Source organism: Scyliorhinus torazame, chromosome 10, assembly GCF_047496885.1.
Source record: "Scyliorhinus torazame isolate Kashiwa2021f chromosome 10, sScyTor2.1, whole genome shotgun sequence".
NCBI classification, from domain to species: domain Eukaryota; kingdom Metazoa; phylum Chordata; class Chondrichthyes; order Carcharhiniformes; family Scyliorhinidae; genus Scyliorhinus; species Scyliorhinus torazame.
The window spans coordinates 193052805-193075817 of NC_092716.1; the positions used below are offsets into that span (position 1 = coordinate 193052805).

Here is a 23013-nt window from a genome sequence, read left to right on the forward strand (position 1 = left end):
TTGGAGTATAGGAGCTGGGTCCTCTCTACCAGAGGGTCGGTATGGCTCCTGACGTGCTTTCTGAGGTGGACTGGTCCCGGTGTCTTCAGCCAGGACGGAAGCGAGGCTCCTGAGGTAGCTCCCCTAGGGAAAACAAACAAGCGGTCATGAGGAGTCAGGTTTGTGGCCATGCAAAGAGGGACCTGATAAAGTGGAGCGCATCGGGGAGGACCTCCTGCCAGTGAGAAACTGGGAGATTCCTGGACCGCAGGGTCAGTAGGACGGCCTTCTAGACCGTCGCGTTCTCCCTCTCCACCTGCCCATTTCCCCTGGGGTTATAACTGGTAGTCCTGCTCGAGGCAATGCCCTTACTGAGCAGGTACTGACGCAGTTCGTCGCTCATGAACGACGAGCCCCGGTCGCTGTGGACATAACTGGGCAAACCAAACAGGGTGAAAACACTATGCAGGGCTTTGATGACTGTGGGAGTGGTCATATCGGGGCAGGAGATTGCAAATGGGAAGCGGGAGAACTTATCTATGATGTTGAGGAAAGATGTATTGCGGTTATTGGAGGGGAGGGGCCCTTTGAAATCGATACTGAGGAGTTCAAAGGGCCGGGATGCCTTTACCAGGTGGACCTTATCCGGTCGATATAAGTGCGGTTTACACTCCGCACAGATTAGGCAGTCTCTGGTTATAGCTCTGACCTCCCCGGTGGAGAAGGGCAGGTTGCGGGCCTTGATATAATGGACGAGCCGGGTGACCCCCGGGTGGCAGAGATCATCATGGATAGCCCGTAGTCGGTCATCTTGGGCGCTGGCGCATGTGCCGCGGGACAGGGCTTCTGGGGGCTCGTTGAGCTTCCCAGGACGATATACTATATCGTAGTTATAGGTGGAGAGTTCGATCCTCCACCTCAAGATCTTATCGTACTTAACTTTGCCCCGCTGAGTATTGTCGAACATGAAGGCTACCAATCGTTGGTCGGTGACGAGGGTAACCCTCCTACCAGCGAGGGACAGTGAGGGAGAGGGAGTTGCAGGAGGGCGCGCATACGGTCAGGATCGGGCCATAGGACCCCGTTCTTCACGATGTAGCCGAGGATGGATAGTTGTGCGGAAAAAGCATTTCTCCTTGTTGTAGGTGAGATTGAGGGTTTGGGCGATTTGGAGAAATCGGTGGAGGTTGGCGTCATGGTCCTGCTGATCATGGCCGCAGATGGTGCCATTGTCCAAGTACGGAAATGTGGCCCGCAGCCCGTACTGGTCCACCATTTGGTCCATTGCTCTTTGGAACACCGAAACCCCATTCGTGACGCCAAAGGGGACCCGGAGGAAATGGAAAAGACGGCCGTCTGCCTCAAAAGCCGTGTAGTGGCGGTCCTCCAGGCGGATTGGGAGCTGGTGGTATGCAGATTTCAGATCCACCGTGGAGAACACCCGGTCGTGTGCGATCTGGTTTACCACGTCTGCAATCCGGGGAAGGGGGTACGCATTGAGTTGCGTATACCGGTTCATGGTTTGGCTGTAATCAACCACCATCGGGAACTTTTCCCCGGTCTTGACGACCACCACCTGAGCTCTCCAGGGACTATTTCTGGCCTCGTTGACACCCTCCCGCAAAAGACGTTGGACGTCGGACCCAATGAACGTCCTGTCCTGCATGCTACACCGCCTGCTTCTGGTGGAGACTGGCTTGCAGTCGGCGGTGAGGTTTGCGAAGAGAGGGGGAGGGTCGACTTTTAGGGTCGCGAGGCTGCATATGGTGAGTGGGGGCAGGGGCCCCCCGAACTTCAGGGTTAGGCTCCTGAGGTTACATTGGAAGTCGAGTCCCAATAGGAGAGGAGCGCAGAGGTCTTGGAGCACATATAATTTAAAGTTAGCGTACTCAGTGCCCTGTATTGCTAGGGTTGCAGTAGTGCACTCTTGGATTTGCACCAAGTGCGACGCAGAGGCGAGGGAGATGGTTTGTTGCGCTGGGAAAATTGGGAGCGAGCAGCGTCTTACCATGTCCGGGTGAATGAAGCTCTCTGTGCTCCTGGAGTCGAAGAGCCAAGGCGTCTCGTGGCCGTTAACCCGGACGGCCATCATGGAGCTCCAGAGGTGCTTGGGTCGCGACTGGTCCAGGGTGACCGTGCTGAGCTGCGGGTAGCCGGCGGCGTGGTCAGAGGTGCTGGGGCGGCCCCGCGATGACTGTCCATATTGATCATATGCGTCGAGCGGCGTAGCAGATGGCATCCAAGATGGCGGCCCCCATGGATCGCACGTAGCCGACCGCGTGGGGGAGGGTGGCCAAGATGGTGGCCCCCGTGAGTCGCACGTGTTGTGAGGGCTGGAAGATTGCTGCCCCCACTGATAGCACGAGGCTGAGGCATCTGCAGGGGGCGGAGTCAGCAGACACACTGCCACCCTGCGGGGCCTGCAGGCCTGTGAGTCTGAGGATCGGGTCTGTGAGGTAGAGTTCTTAGACCTGGTCAGGCAGACTTTGGCGAAATGTCCTTTTCTCCCGCAGCTGCTGCAGTTCGCGTTGCGGGCCGGGCAGTGCTGTTGGGGGTGTTAAAACTGGCTGCACAAATAGCAGGGTAGCCCCCGTGATGGGCGGGCGGCCGCGCGGCACAGGCCTGGGGTAGTCTTTGGTTGGGAGCCCACGAGGGGGTCGCGTGGTCAGCCGGGAACGCAGTAAGGCTCTGAAACACAACCTCCAGAGAGGTGGCTAATTTTACCGTGTCGTCCAGATCCTGGGCCCCCTTTTCGAGCAGGCACTGTCTCACATAATTTGACCGGACTCCTGCCACATAGACGTCTCGGACGGCGTGTTCCATGTGCTGAGTGGCCGTAACGGCCTGGTAATTACAGTTGCGTGTGAGGGCTTTGAGATTGCGTAGGTAGTCATCTAGCGATTCCCCGGGGCACTGGCATCGAGTGGTGAAGATGTGTCGCGCGTAGACCTCGTTCACGGGCCGTACGTATAGGCGTTCGAGCATTGCGAGGGCACCTGCATAGGAGGAGGCCTCGTCAAGCTGAACAGAAATGCGATGGCTCAACCCTGCGTAGAGGAGGCTCAGCTTCTGTTCATCGGTGACGGAAGGCGTGGAAGAGGCAGCAAGTTAGGCCTTGAAGCATCGAAGCCAGTGCGAAAAAATTTCTTTCACCTCCGCAGCCTGCGGATCGAGTTCCAGTCGATCAGGTTTGAGGGCTGATTCCATAGTTGTGTTTAAGCTGATTAAATTGATGCGACCATCAATTCACTCAAAGACACGAGTAGAAGTAAACCGTGGTTTTAATCAGCTTAGAACAGTGCCTGCCTGCGACTGGTACAATACTGTGAACCGCCTACAGGTCAACTGCTCTTTATACTTCCTTTCAAGGGGGGGGAGCCATGGACGGAGCCCGTACATGCCCCAACATATCCCCCTGTGGGTGAAGCCACACAATGGCAGAACATGATATTAATACACTGGTGAATTACTAGTACTAGACATTCACCACAGTTACAGAACTCGCTGTGCCCCTAGCCAAGCTGTTAGCTACGATACTCTCAGCTGCCTGTCAATGTGGAAAATTGCCCTGGTAAGTCCTATACACCAGAAGCAGGACAAATCCAACCTGGCCAATTATTGCCTCATCAGTCATCTCTCAATCACCAGTAAAGTTATAGAAATTGTTTTCAACAGTGCTATCAAGTGGCGCTTACTCAGTAATAACCTGCTGATTGGCACTCACTTTGGGTTCCACCAGGGTCACTCAGCTCCTGACCTCATTACAGTCCAAACATAGACAAAAGAACTGTGCTCAAGAGGTGAGGTGAGAGTGACTGCCCTTGACCTGTCAAGGCAGCATTTGAATGTGTATGGCATGCAGGAGCCCTAGCAAAAACTGTAGTCAATGGGAATTGGGGAGAAAAATTCTCCGCTGGTTGGAGTCATACCTAGCACAGAGGAAGATGGTGGTGGTTGTTTGAGGTCCATCATCTTAGTTCCAGGACATGACTGCAAGAGTTCCTCAGAGTAGTTTCCGAGGCACAACCATCTTCAGCTGTTTCATCAATGGCCTTCCTTCCATCATAAGGTCAGAAGTGGAGAGGTCTGCTGATTACTACACAATGTTGAGTACCATTTGCGACTCCTCAGATATTGAAATGGTCTGGGTCAATGTGCAGCAAGGCCTGGGCAATATTCAGGTTTGGGCTGATAAATGGTGAATAACATTTGTGATCCACAGTTGCATGTACTGACTATATCAACAAGACAGAATCTAACCATCTCCCCTTGATATTCAATGGTATTACCATCAATGAATCCCACACAATCAACATCCTGAAGGTTACTATTGACCAGAAACTGAATTGGACCAGCCATATAAATACTATGGCTACAAGAGCAGGTCAGAGACTAGATATAGATACTCTGAGGATATTAACTCGTCTCCTTACTCCAAAACCTGCCCACATCCACAAGGCATAAGTCAGGAGTGTAATGGAATATTCTCCAATTGCCTGGATGAGTGTAGCTCCAACAACACTTGTTATGGGTGAGGCCTTTTCAGAACCCCAAAATGTATCATGGAGTTCAACCAACCTCTCCCTTTAATGGATTTGTTGCTTTTCCGAGGTGTGGGATTACAATTATGGACACGTGGGTTTTTAAAAACAAAACACTGTTTATTCCATGGACTCAACTTAACATCTTAAATAAACATTGGATCTCTTAACACCCCTTACTTCAAAGATAACTCAGAAAATATTGCAACAGTAAATACGTCCTTAAAATGTTCCTTCAAATTTCCAAGAGACTTAACACCTTTAAACAGTATCACATCAGGTTAAAGGATATATATTTTTTCTGTAGAATGGCAGAGACATATTAGCTTGGTTGCCTTCAGCTCCAGCAAAACAGCCAGGCACTTTTAAACTGCTCTCAGCAAAACCAGCCAGGCACTTTTTAAGCTGCAAAACCAAACTGCAAAACTTGCAGCTCTCTGGAAACACACAGACACACAAACACTGCTTTTAAACTGAAACTAAAAACCTGCAAAATGGCTGAAGTGAGCTGAGCTCCACCCACTCTATGACATCACTGTTTTCTTAAAGGTACATTGCTTAAACATCCAGTTCTTCAAGGCACTCTTGCATGACACACTCAACACAGCCCATCTTAAATGTTCACTTGTTCCACCACTCACACACAAGTGGTATCTACCATCTAAAAGATGCACTGCAGCAACATATCAAGGCTCTTTCGACAGCACATTCAAAACCCACAACTGCTACCACCTAGAAAGATAAGGGAAGTAGATATCCTTGAAGTCACACACCATCCTAACCTGGAACTATCTTCACTGTCATTGGGTCAAAATCCTGGAACTCCCTCCCTAACAGCACTGTGGGTGATCTTGCACCACATGGACTGTAGTGGTTCAAGAAGGCAGCTCACTACCACCTTCACAAAAGGCAATTAGAAATGGACAATACATATTTGTGAGCGGTGTGGGAGGGGCCCAGCCAATCAGGTTCACATGTTTTGGTGATGCCCGAAGTTGGAGAAGTTTTGGAGGTCGTTCTTCGCATGTCGGCAATCTTTCATGTGGACTTAGAGTCCAGTCCCCTGGAGGCCATATTTGGAGTATCAAACTTGCCAAAGTTGCAGACTGGAGTGGGCAGATGTTTTAGCCTTCGCCTCATTGATCGCTCGCAGGCGGGTTCTGTTGGGGTGGATGTCAGCTTCTCCACCCTGCGCCTCAGTGTGGTAGGCGGATTTAATGGAGTTCTTGTACTTAAGAAAAGGTGAAATTCGCTCTGAGAGGGGGGAGTGAGGAGTTCCATAAGAGATGGAGTTTCTTTATATTACATTTCAAGGAGCGGGTTACTGTCAACTAATAGTGGGGAGTGGAGGGAGCATGGTGGGGAGGTTGGTTAGGGAGATGGGGGGAGGGGGGTTGGGGTTTTGTGTTGGCTTTACTTTGTAATGTTGTGCTGTAATGTTAAAATCTGAATAAAAATGTTTTTAAAAAAAAGAAATGGACAATAAATGCTGGCCTAGCCAGTGATACCCACATCCCATGAATGAATAAAAAATGAGCTCCCTCTACTTTTCCCTAGGTGTGTGCATCTAACTACAACCCCAATGTGGTAACATAACATTCTTTCCCATTACCTTTTGGCCTCCTTGACCTTGTTGCTGAATTGGAACAGTTTTATGTGGTGAGCCAGCATTCATCAGGATTGGGACTGCTACCTGGGTCCTAATCCCTTGAATTTGTTCTCTCTCCTACTTTAAGGCACTTATCAAAACCTACCTTTCTGACAAATGCTTGGTGATCTGACTAGATGGGTGGAATCTTTGTGCCCTTGGCCATGGTGAGTTTGGTGGCAGTGAGTCATTTAATTGGGTCGGAGGGTGGTGGTTGGTGACCCTGCCACTTTTCTGTCTCCACCCCGATTTAATCCATGGCGAGAAGGCCTGTGGATGTCCTTCCTGTCCCTCTGCCAATTGAGGCCCTTAAGTGGGAGTCTTATGCCCTCTTAAGGGCCTCATCCTGCCGGTGTTGGTATTAACCCATAATGGGTGAGAAACTCTCCATGCAGGAGCACAACAAGCAAAGCTGTACAGGGTAACTTGCAGACTTCTTGCATTGGTGGGGGGGAAGCACTCTTGTCCAAAGACCATCCTGCCGCTCCACTGCGACTCCCTTCCCACCACTTGTGCCTGTGACCATCCTTGATCTGAGGCTTCAGATGGGTGTAGTTCTCGCAGCAGCCACTGCCCTTCATGTGGCGCTGCCAAGTACAGAAGAGCTGCTGGCTTCCGATTGGTTACCAACTCACAGAGGGGTTCCTTGACCCCCGCAGGCCTGTCAAGTGTTTGAATGGCACGAGATGCAGCAGTGCTTCCCCGAAAGGAGTTGATGCGGGGGTTTTATTGGTTCTCCAGCCAACAGGATTTGCCCAATATCTCCTTGTGTGACTCCGTATCAAATTTTTGTTTGATAAATCATTCCTGTGAAATACCTTTGGACATTTTTCTGGAAATGCGAACTGTTGTTGCTGCTGCTTCAAATTCATTTGACACAAAGTCACAGCTAAAAGAACAATTTGCAATTTGTTCACATGTTTAACATTCAGTCAGTGCTGGAGGATAGCCAATGCGGTACCAGTATTCAAAAAGGGAGGAAGGGATAAACCAGGAAACTACAGGCCAGTCAGTCTAACCTCAGTGGTGGGGAAACTATGAGAAGCAATTCTGAGAGACAGAATTAACTTCCATTGGGAGAAGCAGGGATTAATCCAGAACAGTCAGCATGGTTTTATTAAGGGGAGGTCATATCTGACCAACTTGATTACATTTTTCGAAGAGGTGATCTGCTGTGTAGGTGAGGGAAATGCATTTGATGTTGACTACTTGGACTTCAGCAAGGATTTTGATGAGGACCCACATGGGAGACTGAAAGCCATGGGATCAAAGGAAATTTGGCAAATTGGATCCAAAATTGGCTGAGTGGCAGTAAACAGAGGGTGATGCTCAAGGGGTATTTTTCAGATGGAAGCTTGTGTCCAGTGGGATCCCGCAGGGATCCTTGCTGTTTGTGATTTATATAAATGATCTGGACATGATTGTAGGAGGGTTAATCAGTAAGTTTGCAGATGATACGGAAGTTGGCGGGGTGGTAAATAGTGAGGAGGCTAGCCTTAGATTACAGGAGGATATAGACAGGCTGGTCAGATGGACTGATCAGTGGCAAATGGATAAATGTGAAGTGATGCACTTGGGCAGGACAACAAGGCAAGGGAATACATGATGAACGGCAGGACCCTGGGAAGCACCGAGGATCAGAGGAGCCTTGGTGTGCATGTACACCTGTCCCTTAAGGTAGCAGGGCAGGTATATAAAGTGATTAAGAAGACATATGGCACACTTGCCTTTATTAGCCGAGGTATAGAGTTTAAGAGCAGGGAGGTTATGCTGGAACTATATAAAACATTGGTTAGGTCACAGCTAGAGTATTGTGTGCAGTTCTGGAATCTACATTATAGGAAGGATGTGATAGCACTGTAAAGGGTGCAGAGGAGATTTGCCAGGATGTTGCCTGGGCTGAAGAGTTTTAGTTATGAAGAGAGATTGGATAGGCTGGGGTTGTTGTCCTTGGAGCAGAGGAGATTGAGGGGAGACATGATTGGGATGTATAAAATTATGAGGGGCATAGATAGAGTAGATTGGAAGGAACTTTTCCCCTTGGTGGAGGGATCAACCTCGCAGGGGGCATAGATTTAAGATCAGGTGCAGGAGGTTTAGAGGGGATGTGAGGAAAAGCACTTTCACCCAAAGGTTGGTGGGAGTTTGGAACTCTCTGCCTGAAAGGGTGGTGGAGGCAGAGACCCTCATAACATTTTAAAAACATTTAAGAAGATGTGCATTCGCAATGCCAAGGCAAATGCTGGAAAATGGGATTAGAATAGTTAGATGGTTGCAGATGGGATGGGCCGAAGGGCCTTTTCTGTGCTGTCGACCTCTATGACACCATTACTTATTTTTTGTTGAAATATGTTATGCAAGAGGATATTTCAGGGAGGTGTTCAAAATTGTGAAGGGTCCCTGTAGAGTAAATAAGGAGAAATTATTTCTATTGGCTGGAGGGTTGTCACCAGAGAACACAGATTTAAGAGAATTGACTAAAGAACCAGAGTGTAGACTTGATTTTTTTTTTAATGTAGTGAGTTTACCTGATCTGGAATGCAATGCCAATGTGGAAGTAGATTGAATAGAAACTTTCAGAAAGAAATTGGATAAACACTTGAAAAGGAAAGAAAATACATGGCTATGGGGAAAGAGCGGGGAAAGGTGGGGCAAATTGGACAATTCTTTCAAAGGGCCAGCAACGTGCAATGGGCTGAATGGCTTCCTTCGGTGCTATAAAATTCAATGGTCCTTCTTGTTGATTCTAGGTGAAATGAATATGGAATATTTCTGCTGAATCTTGTTTTGTTTGAATATAATCTGCAAAATTCTCTCCTCCCTCCACCCCAGTGTCAGGCTGTGGGTCACAGGAAACTTTATCAAAGCGAGGTGTGATCCAAAGCATTCAGTTCCCTCAACAGTACACAAGTAACACTCACTGCCGATGGCTGATACAAGCTCCTGAAAATCACGTGATTAAGGTCAGTAATACGCCATTCAGATTGACTAATGTTTCTGCAGCTATTAGCAACCTACATCTCCATGTACCTACTGTAAGCTTTTCCCGTTATAATTTCCAATGTTCACATTTGAAATGGGAGCTGTGACATGGAGTCAGACATGATACAATAAGGATCTAGTAGTTTTGTTACTGGACTAGTAATCTATAGGCCTATAGTAATGACCCGGGCACATGAGTTTAAATCCCACCTTGGCAGCTGGGGAATTTAAATTCAGTTAATTAAACAATTCTCGGCTAAAAAGCTCACAATGGTGACATGAAACTATGGAATTGCTAGAAAGCTCCATTTGGTTCAGTAATGTCCCTCAGAGATGAAAATCTGCTGGAACCTCATCTTGGGCTTGATCTGATCCAAAAGACCAAGAAGCGATCCCCCTTAACAATTACACATAGGTTTATGGATTAACACCGATTGCAAAGTACATCTTTTTTTTTTAAATAATTTTTATTCAAAAATAGAAAAATAGAACCCCCCCCCCTCACTTTACACACATAATAAAACAACAAAAACAAAAGCGCATAAACAATTGTGCACACCGTACCAGACACAAATTTACCCCCCCCCCCCCCCCCACCCCCACCCCCCCCCCCCCCCCCCCGGGTTGCTGCTGCTGCTGACCATCTCCTAACGCTCTGCCAGGAAGTCTAGGAACGGCTGCCACCGCCTGAAGAACCCTTGCACAGATCCCCTTAAGGCAAATTTCACCTTCTCCAATTTAATAAACCCTGCCATGTCGTTAATCCAGGATTCCACGCTTGGGGGCCTCGCATCCTTCCACTGAAGCAGAATCCTTCGCCGGGCTACCAGGGATGCAAAAGCCAGAATACCGGCCTCTTTCGCCTCCTGCACTCCCGGCTCGTCCGACACCCCAAATATTGCGAGCCCCCAGCTAAGCCTAACCCTGGAATTCACTACCATTGACACCATCCTCGCTACGCCCCTCCAGAACTCTTCCAACGCTGGACATGCCCAGAACATGTGGGTGTGGTTTGCTGGGCTCCCCGAACATCTCGCACATCTGTCCTCACTCCCAAAAAACCGGCTTAGCCTTGCCCCGGTCATGCGCACCTTAAATTGTATCAGGCTGAGCCTCGCGCAAGAGGAGGAAGAGTTTACCCTTCCCAGGGCATCCACCCACATACCCTCGTCGATCTCCTCCCCCAGCTCCTCCTCCCACTTACCTTTTAACTCCTCCGCCGAGGCCTCCTCCTCCACCTGCATCACCTGATGATGCACGATCAATTAAACTTAAAGACGAGGTTGTAACATAACTGAAGGCTTTAAGAGACTAGATCTGTTCCCCAGCAGCTTCGGTACAGAATGAGGGCTGCTGGGACGGCACCGGTTCTTATACCCCGCCTGTCAGGGCGGAGCTATATACCAAACAGCCAATGGTAAACTCCTAGGTTTACCCAATGGTCGATAGCCTCTCGGGTACTGCAATACCTGATAATACCACATTCACCCCCTGTTAAAAAAGAGTCTGGCGGGGCTGGTGGCCAGTGGTTACAATTGCATTTAACATGGTATGATCAGATATGGAGGTACAGTGATACCTCCTTACAGGGTTGTCAAGAATATTTACAAACGTGTAAGATATAAACAGTCAGTGATCATTTACAGTTACAGTTACAGTGAAGCAATCAGTCGGTCGGGTGGCCTGGTCATCCTCCTTGATTGTCTGAGCCTCGGTGGTGATTCTGGTGGGGGTCCGGGCGTCTGCGACTCCGGGAGCATGGCCTCAGCCTCCATGGCAGCTTCGTCACCCCTAGACAGCGCCGGTGGGGCAAACGGTTGACACGAGAGGGGGGGGTCCTGTAGGGGGCGTCGGTGGGGGGGGGTGGCCTAGGTAGGAGCGGCGGGAGGACCAACCCTCCAGTGAGGTGCTGTGGGGGGGAGGGGGTGGGGGTAATGGTTCGGGTGCGCATGGGGTTCCGGCGGGCGCCAGGTCCCAGAGGGAGACTGTATCTTGCCAGCCGTCAGGGAACGCTACGTAGGCGTACTGGGGGTTAGCGTGCAGCAGGTGGACCCTCTCGATCAACAGGTCCGACTTGTGCGCCCGCACGTGCTTCCGAAGCAGGATGGGTCCGGGTGTTGCTAGCCAGGTTGGGAGCGAGGTCCCGGAGGAGGACTTCCTGGGGAAGACAAGGAGACGTTCATGAGGTGGCTGAGGTAGTTGTACAGAGCAGCGACCGGATGGCAGAGGGCCTCCGGGAGGACATCCTGCCAGCGAGAGACGGGGAGAGTCCTGGACCGTAGGGCCAGTAGAACGGTCTTCCAGACCGTTCTGTTCTCCCTCTCTACCTGCCCGTTTTCCCGGGGGTTGTAACTGGTCATCCTGCTTGAGGCGATGCCCTTGCTGAGCAGGAATTGACGCAGTTCGTCGCTCATAAAGGAGGACCCCCCTATCACTGTGTATGTACGTGGGGAACCCGAACAGTGTAAAGATACCCTGGAGGGCCTTGATGACGGTGTTTGCGGTCATGTCGGGGCAGGAGATAGCGAATGGGAACCGGGAGTACTCGTCAATCACGTTCAGGAAATACGTGTTGCTGTCGGTGGAGGGGAGGGGGCCTTTGAAGTCCATGCTGAGGCGTTCAAAGGGACAGGAAGCCTTTATCTGGTGCGCCCTCTCTGGCCGGTAGAAGTGCGGTTTGCACTCCGCGCAGATTTGGCAGTCCCTGGTGACTGTCCTGACCTCCTCAATGGAGTCGGGCAGGTCGCGGGTCTTAATTGTCATGATATTCAAACACACACATCATGATAGACACACCAACAGACAAATCAGAACACACAACACCACAACCAATGACAGAAAGATATAAAAGCACAGACACGACCCCCGGTGGTCAGTATTAGCTGCAGAGGAGGACCAGGACAGACCTACTACATGACACACTCAGGGAGACAGCACGTGCAGAGTATCCAGAACGAACTGTATTACAAGAGTTAAAATAAAAATAGAGTTGTACCACATACAACTGTGTTGGCTCATCTGTGCACCAGAGCACCCAACACCACATGGTACAGGAGTGGATCGATACCTGCCGGCATACCTCAGTGTACAGAGACAACCAGCAGTGCCCAGGCAAAATGATAGAGCTCCCGGTTCCGCAGCCGCTCCAGTGCCACGGCGATCTCCGCGAAAACTGGCGGCGATTCCGGCAAGTGTTCGAATTGTTCCTGGTGGCAGCTGAACTCCAAGACCTGGATGATAGCGAAAAAATTGAATTTCTCCTCACCATCGCCGGTGCAAGGGCAAGAGAAATATTCACAAGGTTCAGGTTCTTCAGGAGGCAGCAAAGGTACAATTACCAGGCAGTCCTGGACAAATTCTCCAAGTACTGTGAAGAAAACGCAATCCAATCGGCAAGTAAAGGTAAGAAAAGCTGCAGTACTCACCTCGTGGCTGGGATCCCAGAGCCCGAATTCCCAGAGGCCGAAATCCCGGGCCTGAGAGAGGGCTGGGTCGAGGTCGGCGGCCATCTTGCTAAAGGTATCACGCTAGCACAGTTGCGCGAGCAGTGCGCAGAACCGGAAGTTTCGTTTGCGCATGCGCAGTCAAGAAAACGGCCATCGGTAAAGGAACAGCGATCTGAGCATGCGCAGTCGCTTCCTACGTGCTACATACCGAGCGTCAGGATGTCAGAGGCCCCAGACTGCACCAATTTAAAGGGGAAACGTCCCAAATCCAATTTAAAAGGGAAACGTCCCAAATCAAAAAAACAAAAATCTGTTAAAGCTGTAAAACAACCTTCCCTCACCTGGAATGACAGCACATTGCCGCAAATTGACCCAGGAGATGAATTTGACCTCCGAAGAACCCTCCGACAAGCAGTTACCTACGCACAAGCCGATGATTCCGACCTCGAATACTTCGATGATGATCTTTACAGTGTTTCCGGACCTCGCGAGCCCAATGATAGCTCCGTGGTCCTATACAACTATGACTCGGACGAACCTTTTGTGTTGCACATTGGCGGCCCCCACATTGAATCCGACGCAGATGCGGATTCATTTTTCGGATTTGAGGATCTTCAATCCAGCAGATATGACGTCCCAACTTATCAGTACCGGATGATGCTGCAGCCTGACATTAACAGACAGGGAGCGCTGCAAGCACACGGAGAGCGCCCTGCTGCCACACAGAGCGTGGTCCACGTCCCGCTCAATGTTCCCGACTCTATGAAAGAAGACATGCAAGACTCCAGAGCGCAGTCCTCGCATGAACCAGAAGTGACTCCAGTGTCACAAGCCTCCACAGCAAGCTCGTGGACAGACTCCACAATTGCAGAAACGCAAGACTCCAGAGCGCAGTCCTTGCTCAAACAAGAAGTGACTCCAGTGTCACAAGCCTCCACAGAGAGCTCGTGGACAGCCTCCACGATAGAAGCAACGCAAGACTCCAATGTGCAGTCCTTGCAGGAACAAGACCATGAGGGTCTAGCAACCTCTCCTGACCAACCAGCGGCAGATGATGCAAGTCTGCCATGCTCACGTGAACAGCAAGAAGGCTATAACAGCCTACCATGCTCCACTACACAGCAGCATGACCATGACGGTCTCTCATGCTACAATGAAGGGCACAGCGCTGAAGACTGTTCAAGCCCAACTGAAGATAAGCCAAAGGAGTCGCCTCGTCCAAGCCCGAAGAAAAAAGGTTTATGCGCTGACCTTCAGGATCATTATAGCCGAACAGAGATTAATAATGCTGCACGGCCACAGAAGGATGCTGAGGATTTGCTAAAGAAATTAATTGAATGTTTAACTTGCAAGGAGCAGACTGAGAATTGCCAGTGTTTTAGTACGGATCGAGAAAATGGACAAGACATTGATCCTCAGGTAATGGAAATAACACAACCTGAATCATATCTACAGCAGGGACAAATGTCTCCCTTCAACACAACGCCGCAAAGTCCCAACTTCGGAGACCAGCAGTTAGTCAGTAATGACTCTTCAAACCTTGAGGGGAACATTAATTGCATTGAACCTCTGCACACTCCACTGATAAATGAGCAGAACATTGGAGCAAGAATCCTGAGGACATCGACATCGAGTAGCCAGATAACGAATTAAAAACCCACAGCAGTTTCACGTGAACCAAGTGTGCTTTCCACTAATGGTGAAGATGTAGATAAGGCCGACCCGATTATCCATTGTACCACACTAACCCCAGTGATTAAGCAGTTATGTATGGGGAGTATAATGTGGGCAATTGAGAACAGTAAAAGAGAGACTGTGACCATGCCAGTCCCAGCAAAATCAGACCCAGAGACCATGAAGGCATGTACATTAGACAAAGATACATATGAGGTACCTGAGAAGAAAAGTGAAACGGAATGTTCTTTGGAAAATAGTACAATGTCGATAGAAACATTGGATCCTATATTTGAGACCATACATATGGGAGAATTTGGGGGTAATAAACAAGGTTCTGCAATGTCTGGGGGAAGATTTAAAATTCCAAAGAAGAAAAGCCCAAATGAAGGACAACGGCAAGACAATGACAGTCCACCGACATGGTGTGCACCACCAGATGAAAACTCTGACAATTTACCCAACCCTAGTGAACAGCAAGCTGCTAATGAGGATCTATCCACGGGATGTGAGACGAGTGACGACAGCATCCCACTTCCCATGCAAAAGGTGCAAGGTGACAGACCTTGCCTAGTGCGTACCGAGGCACTCGACGATCACGGTGGGACCACTGACGACTGCGGTGGCGGCGCACCGCTTCCACCCTCGATGGCTCGAGCCTCTCCACTGGTTGGTGCATTCCTGCATGTTCCGACTCCAGAAGTGCAGCTTCAGGGAATCTCGGCTGCCTCCAGTGAACCTGTTGGGACTCCGGACGGGGGGCATCGACGGAAGGCAGACCGGACTCCAGATGGGGAGCAGCCAAGCGCCGACTCTCATTCGCGCACGCCAGACCTTGCTCCGGACGGGCGGTGTCGCGGCCTCGGTGATGGCACGCTCAGGGTGACGGCGGATGCCACGGCGACAGGGAATGGATCGCGTGGCAGTCCCACTGGGTCGGCAGTGGCAACCAGCACCGGCGGTCCAAGATGGACACACCAATTCGCGCCATCGCCAGACGTTGATGCGAGCAACAATTCTCTCTCCAAGGCGACATGCTTCGACGTTTCTCTGCGGAGTCGCCCTTCCGGCACAGCAGGTGGCCGGAACCAGCGTGCACGGTCTCGGCCAACTTCCACATCTGGCACAGTCATCGCCTTGCATGATATTAGTGATGGTGCTACTTCGATGGCAACGACCCATCGGCTACAAGATGCCGTCCACCACAAACGTAAAAAGAAAAAAGACTCCACCTTGTTCCTGGCATGCAGGGCGGATGGATTGGTGCGTAGGCGCAATCAGCGAGCTTTGCGCCGCCTTCCACGCTCGCAACTGAACCGTACGCACACGCCGGATCCTCCACTGGTTCCCAAGGATGACTTCGTGGAGATGCCACGGATCATGCCCCTTCCATCGCCACCAGAACCAAACCACAGCCAAGGCAACACTAACAAAGATGTTGAATGTTATATTTGCACGAATGAAAAAAACCAAGCACTGCACGAAGTACAACAAATGGTAAAGTAGAGACTTCGACAACAGCATCACCTCCAACAGTCCAAGGTGAACCAGTGTGACCCCAAATCTCCACAGCTGAACCGGCTTGAGGACCAGCCCATTCTTGAGGCGGTCACCCATTAGACTGGACTTATAACGCTGTTCATACGTTCAAAAAGTCAAACACTTCTGTATTATAACCTGTTGTTGTTTATTGTTCCAGATATCGTCTGACCGGACCACTGTTCAAGTTTTTTTTTTCTCTCGCATCCATGTTTTGTTATGGTACAACCTTGTTAGTGTGACGCACCCGACATCGCCCCATGTAAATAGTTACGTCATATACACACGCTGTACACAACACACACACACACTCTTAGATGCACTCACGACACAATTATATTTATAACCACGTAGGCACATATCTTTGTAAAAAGGGGGGATGTCATGATATTCAAACACACACATCATGATAGACACACCAACAGACAAATCAGAACACACAACATCACAACCAATGACAGAAAGATATAAAAGCACAGACACGACCCCCGGTGGTCAGTATTAGCTGCAGAGGAGGACCAGGACAGACCTACTACACGACACACTCAGGGAGACAGCACGTGCAGAGTATCCAGAACGAACTGTATTATAAGAGTTAAAATAAAAATAGAGTTGTACCACATACAACTGTGTTGGCTCATCTGTGCACCAGAGCACCCAACACCACATTAATGAAGTGGAAAAAACGAGTGACCCCCGGGTGGCAGAGGTCCTCGTGAAGGACTCGGAGGGGGTCCACTTGTGCGGTGGCACACGTGCCACGGGAAGGGCATCGGAAGGCTCATTTCGCTTCCCAGGACGGTACAAGATCTCGTAGTTGTAGGTGGAGAGTTTTATCCTCTACCGTAAGATCTTGTCGTTCTTTATCTTGACCCACTGTGCATTATCAAACATGAACGCCACCGACCATTGGTCACTGAGGAAAGTGAATCTCCTGCCGGCCAGGTAATGCCGCCAATGTCGCACAGCTTCTCCTATGGCTTGCGCCTCTTTTTCGACCGAGGAATGGCGAATTTCTGAAGCATGGAGGGTACGGGAGAAGAAGGCCACTGGTCTGCCCGCTTGGTTGAGGGTGGCGGCCAGAGCTATGTCGGACGCATCGCTCTTGACCTGGAAGGGGAGGGACTCGTCGATGGCGCGCATCGTGGCCTTTGCAATGTCTGCTTCGATGCGGCAGATGGCCTGGCGGGCCTCCGTCGACAGGGGGAAGGTTGTGGACTGGATCAGGGGTCGAGCCTTGTCTGCGTAATTGGGGACCCACTGTGCATAATAACTGAAAAACCCGAGGCAGCACTTCAGGTCCTTGGGACAGTGAGGGAGGGGGAACTCCATAAGGCGGCGCATGCATTCAGGGTCGGGGCCTATAACTCCATTTCGCACTATGTAGCCGAGAATGGCTAGACGGCCGGTGCTAAATACGCATTTATCCTTATTGTATGTTAAGTTAAGGATTTTCGCGGTCTGGAGAAATTTCCGGAGGTTGGTGTCGTGGTCCTGCTGGTCATGGCCGCAGATGGTGACGTTATCCAGATGCGGGAATATTGCACGTAAGCCGTATCGGTCAACCATTCGGTCCATCTCACGTTGGAAGACCGAGACCCCATTGGTGACACCGAAGGGAACCCTTAAAAAGTGGTAGAGCCGCCCATCTGCTTCGAAGGCAGTGTACTTGCGGTCACTAGTGCGGAGGGGTAGCTGATGGTAAGCGGACTTGAGATCCACCGTGGAGAAGACCTTGTGTTGCGCGATCCTGTTCACCAGGTCGGATATGCGGGGGAGAGGGTACGCGTCCAGTTGCGTAAACCTGTTGATGGTCTGACTGTAGTCAATGACCATCCTATGTTTCTCCCGGTTTTCACCACCACTACTTGAGCTCTGCAGGGACTGTTGCTCGCTTCAATGACCCCTTCCCTCAGTAGCCTTTGGACCTCTGACCTGATGAAGGTCCAGTCCTGGGCACTGTACCGTCTGCTCCTGGTGGCGACGGGTTTGCAATCCGGGGTGAGGTTCGCAAACAGGGAAGGCGGGTCGACCTTAAGGGTCGCGAGGCCGCAGACAGTAAGGGGGGGTATAGGGCCACCGAATTTAAAGGTCAGGCTTTGCAAATTACATTGGAAGTCCAACCCCAGGAGTGTAGCCGCGCAGCGATGCGGCAGACCATAAAGGCGGAAATTGTTGAATTTCCTGCCTTGGACAGTGAGGTCTGCTAGGCAGAACCCCTTTATCTCCACTGAGTGTGACCCGGAGGCCAGGGAGATTCTTTGGTTTACAGGGTGGGTAACAAGTGAACAGAGCCTTACCGTGTCGGGTTGTATAAAGCTCTCCGTGCTCCCAGAGTCGATCAGGCAAAACATCTCGTGGCCGTTGATGAACACCGTCGTCGTTGCAGTCGCGAGTGTCCGAGGTCGATTTTGGTTCAGCGTCACCGAGGCCAGATGCAGCAGTTGCGGGTTGTGATCGGGCAGCGTGTAGTCGGCCGTGCTGGGGGCCTGGGGCCCCATCCAAGATGGCATCTCCCATGGATCGCACATGGTGGTTGGGGATGCACAAAATGGCGGCGGGGATGGACAAAATGGCGGCGCCCATCCGTCCAGCGTGGCGTCCGAGGGGCAAGATGGCTGCGCCCGTGGGTCGGACGTGGCCCTAGGATAAGGGGGTGGCGGTGAGTGCTGGCCGCCTGGGGCCCGAGTGGAAGATTGCCGCGGTGGTCCGGAGTCACTGGAGACCGCGGCCACGACTCATGCTTGGCAGACCCCCACACAATGGCCCTTCTTGCCACACCCTTTGCAGGTGGAGGTTCGGGCCGGGCAGCGGGTGCGGGGATGCTTCACCTGCCCGCAGAAGAAACAGCGGGACCTGACGGAATTAGCGGGCCGTCTTACAGCGCAGGCCTGCGGGGACACTGGGAAGGTCAGTGGGGCTGCCGCTGCAGGATGCCACGCAGCCCAGGGGGCCGCCGCGCAGTCGGGCGCAAAGGACTGCGCGTTTCTGGAGGCAACATCCAGGGCCCGTGCCTCTCTCAGTTCCAGGGTGTCCTTTTCTAAGAGTCTTTGGCGGATCTCTGAAGAGCTCATACCTGCTACGAAGGCATCCCAGATTAGACGTTCCGTGTGCTCGCTGCCCGAAACTTGCGGGCAGCCACAGTTTCTGCCCAGCACCAGGAGCGCAGGGCAGAAGTCCTCCAGTGATTCCCCGGGGCTTTGCCGTCTAGTTCTAAGCAGGTGACGTGCGTAAACCTGGTTTACAGGGCGTATATAATGTCCCATTAACAGTTCGATCGCAGCATCGTAGACCTCCGCCTCCTCGATGAGGGTGCCTCCGGCCGTTTCGAGGTAGCCTTTAAAACATGCCAGCCAGTGCTTAAATATCGCCGCCGAGTTCTCCGTGTGGGGGCTGAGTTGTAGTCACTCCGGCTTGATTCGGAGATCCATTCTTTCAGCTTAAGAGTAGTTTATTAAATTGATGCACGATCAATTAAACTCAAAGACGAGGTTGTAACATAACTGAAGGCTTTAAGAGACTAGATCTGTTCCCCAGCAGCTTCGGTACAGAATGAGGGCTGCTGGGACGGCACCGGTTCTTATACCCCGCCTGTCAGGGCGGAGCTACATACCAAACAGTCAATGGTAAACTCCTAGGTTTACCCAATGGTCTACAGCCTCTCGAGTACTACAATACCTGATAATACCACACCTGATAAGTTGCCGAGATCTTACCCTGTCCAACCCACACCCCCGAAAGCACCCTGTCCTGTACCCTGCGCGCCGCCAACAGCGGAAACTCCACCACCTGTCGCCTAACGAACGCCCTTACCTGCATATATCTGAAAGCATTTCCAGAGGGGAGCCCGAATTTCTCCTCCAGCTCCCCAAGGCTCGCAAACGTCCTGTCTATGAACAGGTCCCACATCCTCCTAATACCTGCCCTGTGCCAACTCAGGAACCCCCAATCCATTTTCCCTGGGACAAACCGATGGTTCTCACGTATCGGAGACCACACCGAAGCCCCCACCTCCCCCTGTGGCGTCTCCATTGCCCCCAGATTTTGAGGGTCGCCGCTACCACTGGGTTCATGGTGTACCTCGTCGGAGGAAGCGGCAGCGGTGACGTCACCAGCGCCCCCAGGCTCGGGTCCACACAGGACGCCATCTCCAGCCTCTTCTACGCCGCCTCCTCCCCCTCCATTACCCACTTACATATCATCGCCACGTTGGCAGCCCAATAGCACCCACATAAGTTTGGTAACCCCCCCCTGTCCCTGCTCCGCTCCAAGAACACCCTTCTCACCCTCGGGGTCTTCTTCGCCCATACAAACCCCATAATACTCCTGTTAACCCGCTTAAAGAAGGCCTTAGGGATCAGGATGGGGAGGCACTGAAACAAAAACAAAAACCTCGGGAGTACCATCATTTTAACCGACTGCACCCTACCCACCAGGGTGAGCGGCAGCATATCCCACCTTTTGAACTCCTCCTCTATTTGCTCCACCAGCCTCGTTAAGTTGAGCTTATGCAGAGCTCCCCAGCTCCTAGCCACCTGAACCCCCAGGTATCTAAAACTTCTTTCTGCCCTTTTTAGCGGAAGCTCACCAATCACCCTTTCCTGGTCTCCCGAGGGCACCACGAATAGCTCGCTCTTCCCCATGTTGAGCTTATACCCGGAGAAATCCCCAAACTCCCTAAGGATCCGCATCACTTCCGGCATTCCAGCCACCGGGTCCGCCACATACAATAGCAGATCGTCCGCATACAACGATAACCGGTGTTCCTCCCACCACCCCTCGTACCAACCCCATCCAGTTCCTAGACTCCCTCAAAGCCATGGCCAGGGGCTCAATCGCCAGCGCAAAGAGCAGGGGGGATAGAGGACACCCCTGCCTCATCCCTCAGTATAGCCGGAAATATTCCGACCTCCTCCTGTTCGTGGCCACACTCGCCACCGGAGCCTCGTACAGCAATCTCACCCAGCTGACGAACCCCTCCCCGAACCCAAACCTCCTCAACACCTCCCACAGGTACCCCTACTCCACCCTATCAAAGGCCTTCTCCGCGTCCATAGCTGCCACTATCTCCGCCACCGCCGGCATCATAATTACATTCAGCCTACGTAGGTTGGTATTCAACTGCCTCCCTTTCACAAAACCCGTCTGATCCTCGTGTATGATCCCCCGGAACACAGTCCTCAATCCTCATGGCCAATAACTTTGCTAGCAGTTTCGCATCCACATTAAGGAGTGAAATCGGCCTATACGATCCGCACTGTACGGGGTGCTTGTCCCGCTTCAGAATTAGAGAAATCAGCGCCCTAGACATCGTCGGGGGCAGGACACCCCCCTCCCTTGCCTCGTTGAAAGTCTTTACCAGCAGCGGGCCCAACAGGTCCACGTACTTCCTATAGAATTCCACCGGGAACCCATCTGGCCCCGGTGCCTTCCCCGTCTCCATACTCCCCAGTCCCTTGACCAGTTCCTCCAACCCAACCGGCGCCCCCAGCCCCGCCACCTGCCCCTCCTCTACCCTCGGGAACCTCAGCCGGTCCAAAAAGCGACCCACCCCCCCTCCTCCGATGGGAGCTCAGACCGATACAGTCCCTCGTAAAAGTCCCTGAAGACCCCATTAATACCCACCGCACTTTGCACCGTGCTCCCCCCTCCATCCCTAACTCCCCCGATCTCCCTCGCTGCCTCCCACTTCCGAAGCTGGTGTGCCAGCATCTGGCTAGCCTTCTCTCCGTACTTGTACACCACCCCTTGCGCCTTCCTCCACTGCACCTCCGCCTTCCTGGTGGTCAACAGGTTGAACTCAGCCTGGAGGCTACATCGCTCCTTGAGTAGTCTCTCCTCGGGGGCCTCTGAATACCTCCTATCCACCCTTACCATCTCCCCCACAGGCCTCTCCCACTCCCTCCTCTCCTTCCCCTCTCTGTGGGCCCTAATGGAGATCAACTCATCCCTGATCACCGCCTTCAGCGCCTCCCAGACCACCCCTACCAGCACCTCCCCGTTATCATTGGCCTCCAGGTACCTTTCTATATACTATATACCCCCGGACCCGCCCGCTCACCTCCTCGTCCGCCAACAACCCCACCTCCAAGCGCCACAGCGGGCGCTGGTCTCTCTCCTCCCCCAGCTCGGGGTCCACCAATGCGGGGCATGGTCAGAGATGGCTATCGCCGAATACTCCGTGTCCTCCACCCTCGGAATCAGCGCCCTGCTCATTACAAAAAAGTCAATCCGAGAAGGCCTTATGAACATGGGAGAAGAATGAGAATTCCCTGGCCCCTGGCCTCGCAAACCTCCACGGATCCACTCCTCCCATCTGGTCCATAAACCCCCTCAGCACCTTGGCCGCCGCCGGCCTCCTGCCCGTCGTAGACCTAGAGCGATCCAATGCCGGCTCCAGCACCGTGTTGAAGTTCCCCCTCCCCCCCCCCCTTTACCAAGCCCCCTGTCTCCAAGTCCGGGATCCGGCCCAACATGCGCCGCATGAAACCCACATCGTCCCAATTCTGGGCGTATACATTTACCAAGACCACCCGCACCCCCTGCAGCTTGCCACTCACCATCACATACCTACCTCCACTGTCTGCCACGATGCTCAACACCTCAAACGACACCCACTTCACCACCAAAATCGCCACCCCCGATTTTTTGCATCTAACCCCGAATGGAACACCTGCTCTACCCACCCCTTTCTTAGCCTCACCTGATCTGCCACCCGCAGATGCGTTTCCTGGAGCATGACCACACCTGCCTTCAGCCCCTACAGGTGCGCGAACACACGGGCCCGTTTGACCGGCCCGTTCAGGTTATCAGCCGGACCCCCCCCCCCCCCCCCCCCCCCCCCCCCGCCCCCCCCCCTCCCCCTGCCGATTAGCCATAACCCCTTCTAGGCCAGCCATGTGCCCGCGCCCCCGCACTTCCTGTTCCCCCCAGCGGCAGAGCCCCGCCCCGACCTCCTCTGCAGACTCCAGCTCCCCCTTGGCCATTCCAGCAGCCACCCGGTCCTCCCGCCCCCCCCCACCCCTCCCCCCAGCTAGGTCTCCCCCTAGCAGCATTGATCCCCCCATTGCACTCCCGTGAGTCAGCCGACTCTTGCTGACCCCGGCCACTCCCGCCGCTCCATCGACCCCCCCCCCCCAGTGTGGGAGTCTCCCCTCCCCCTCCTGTCAACAGGCTCTCCCCCCCCGACCCCACCCCCTTCCAC

General features: G+C 52.4%; 1 protein-coding gene across 1 annotated transcript in view; it reads left to right on the plus strand.

Moving 5' to 3' along the window:
* The window catches only part of LOC140384472 (ovochymase-2), a 165924-nt gene that overhangs the window by 102580 nt on the left and 40331 nt on the right, over positions 1-23013 (plus strand). The window contains exon 12 of the mRNA XM_072466204.1: positions 9001-9131. Coding sequence (XP_072322305.1) covers positions 9001-9131 — 131 coding nt within the window. The remainder of the gene's footprint in view (positions 1-9000; positions 9132-23013) is intronic.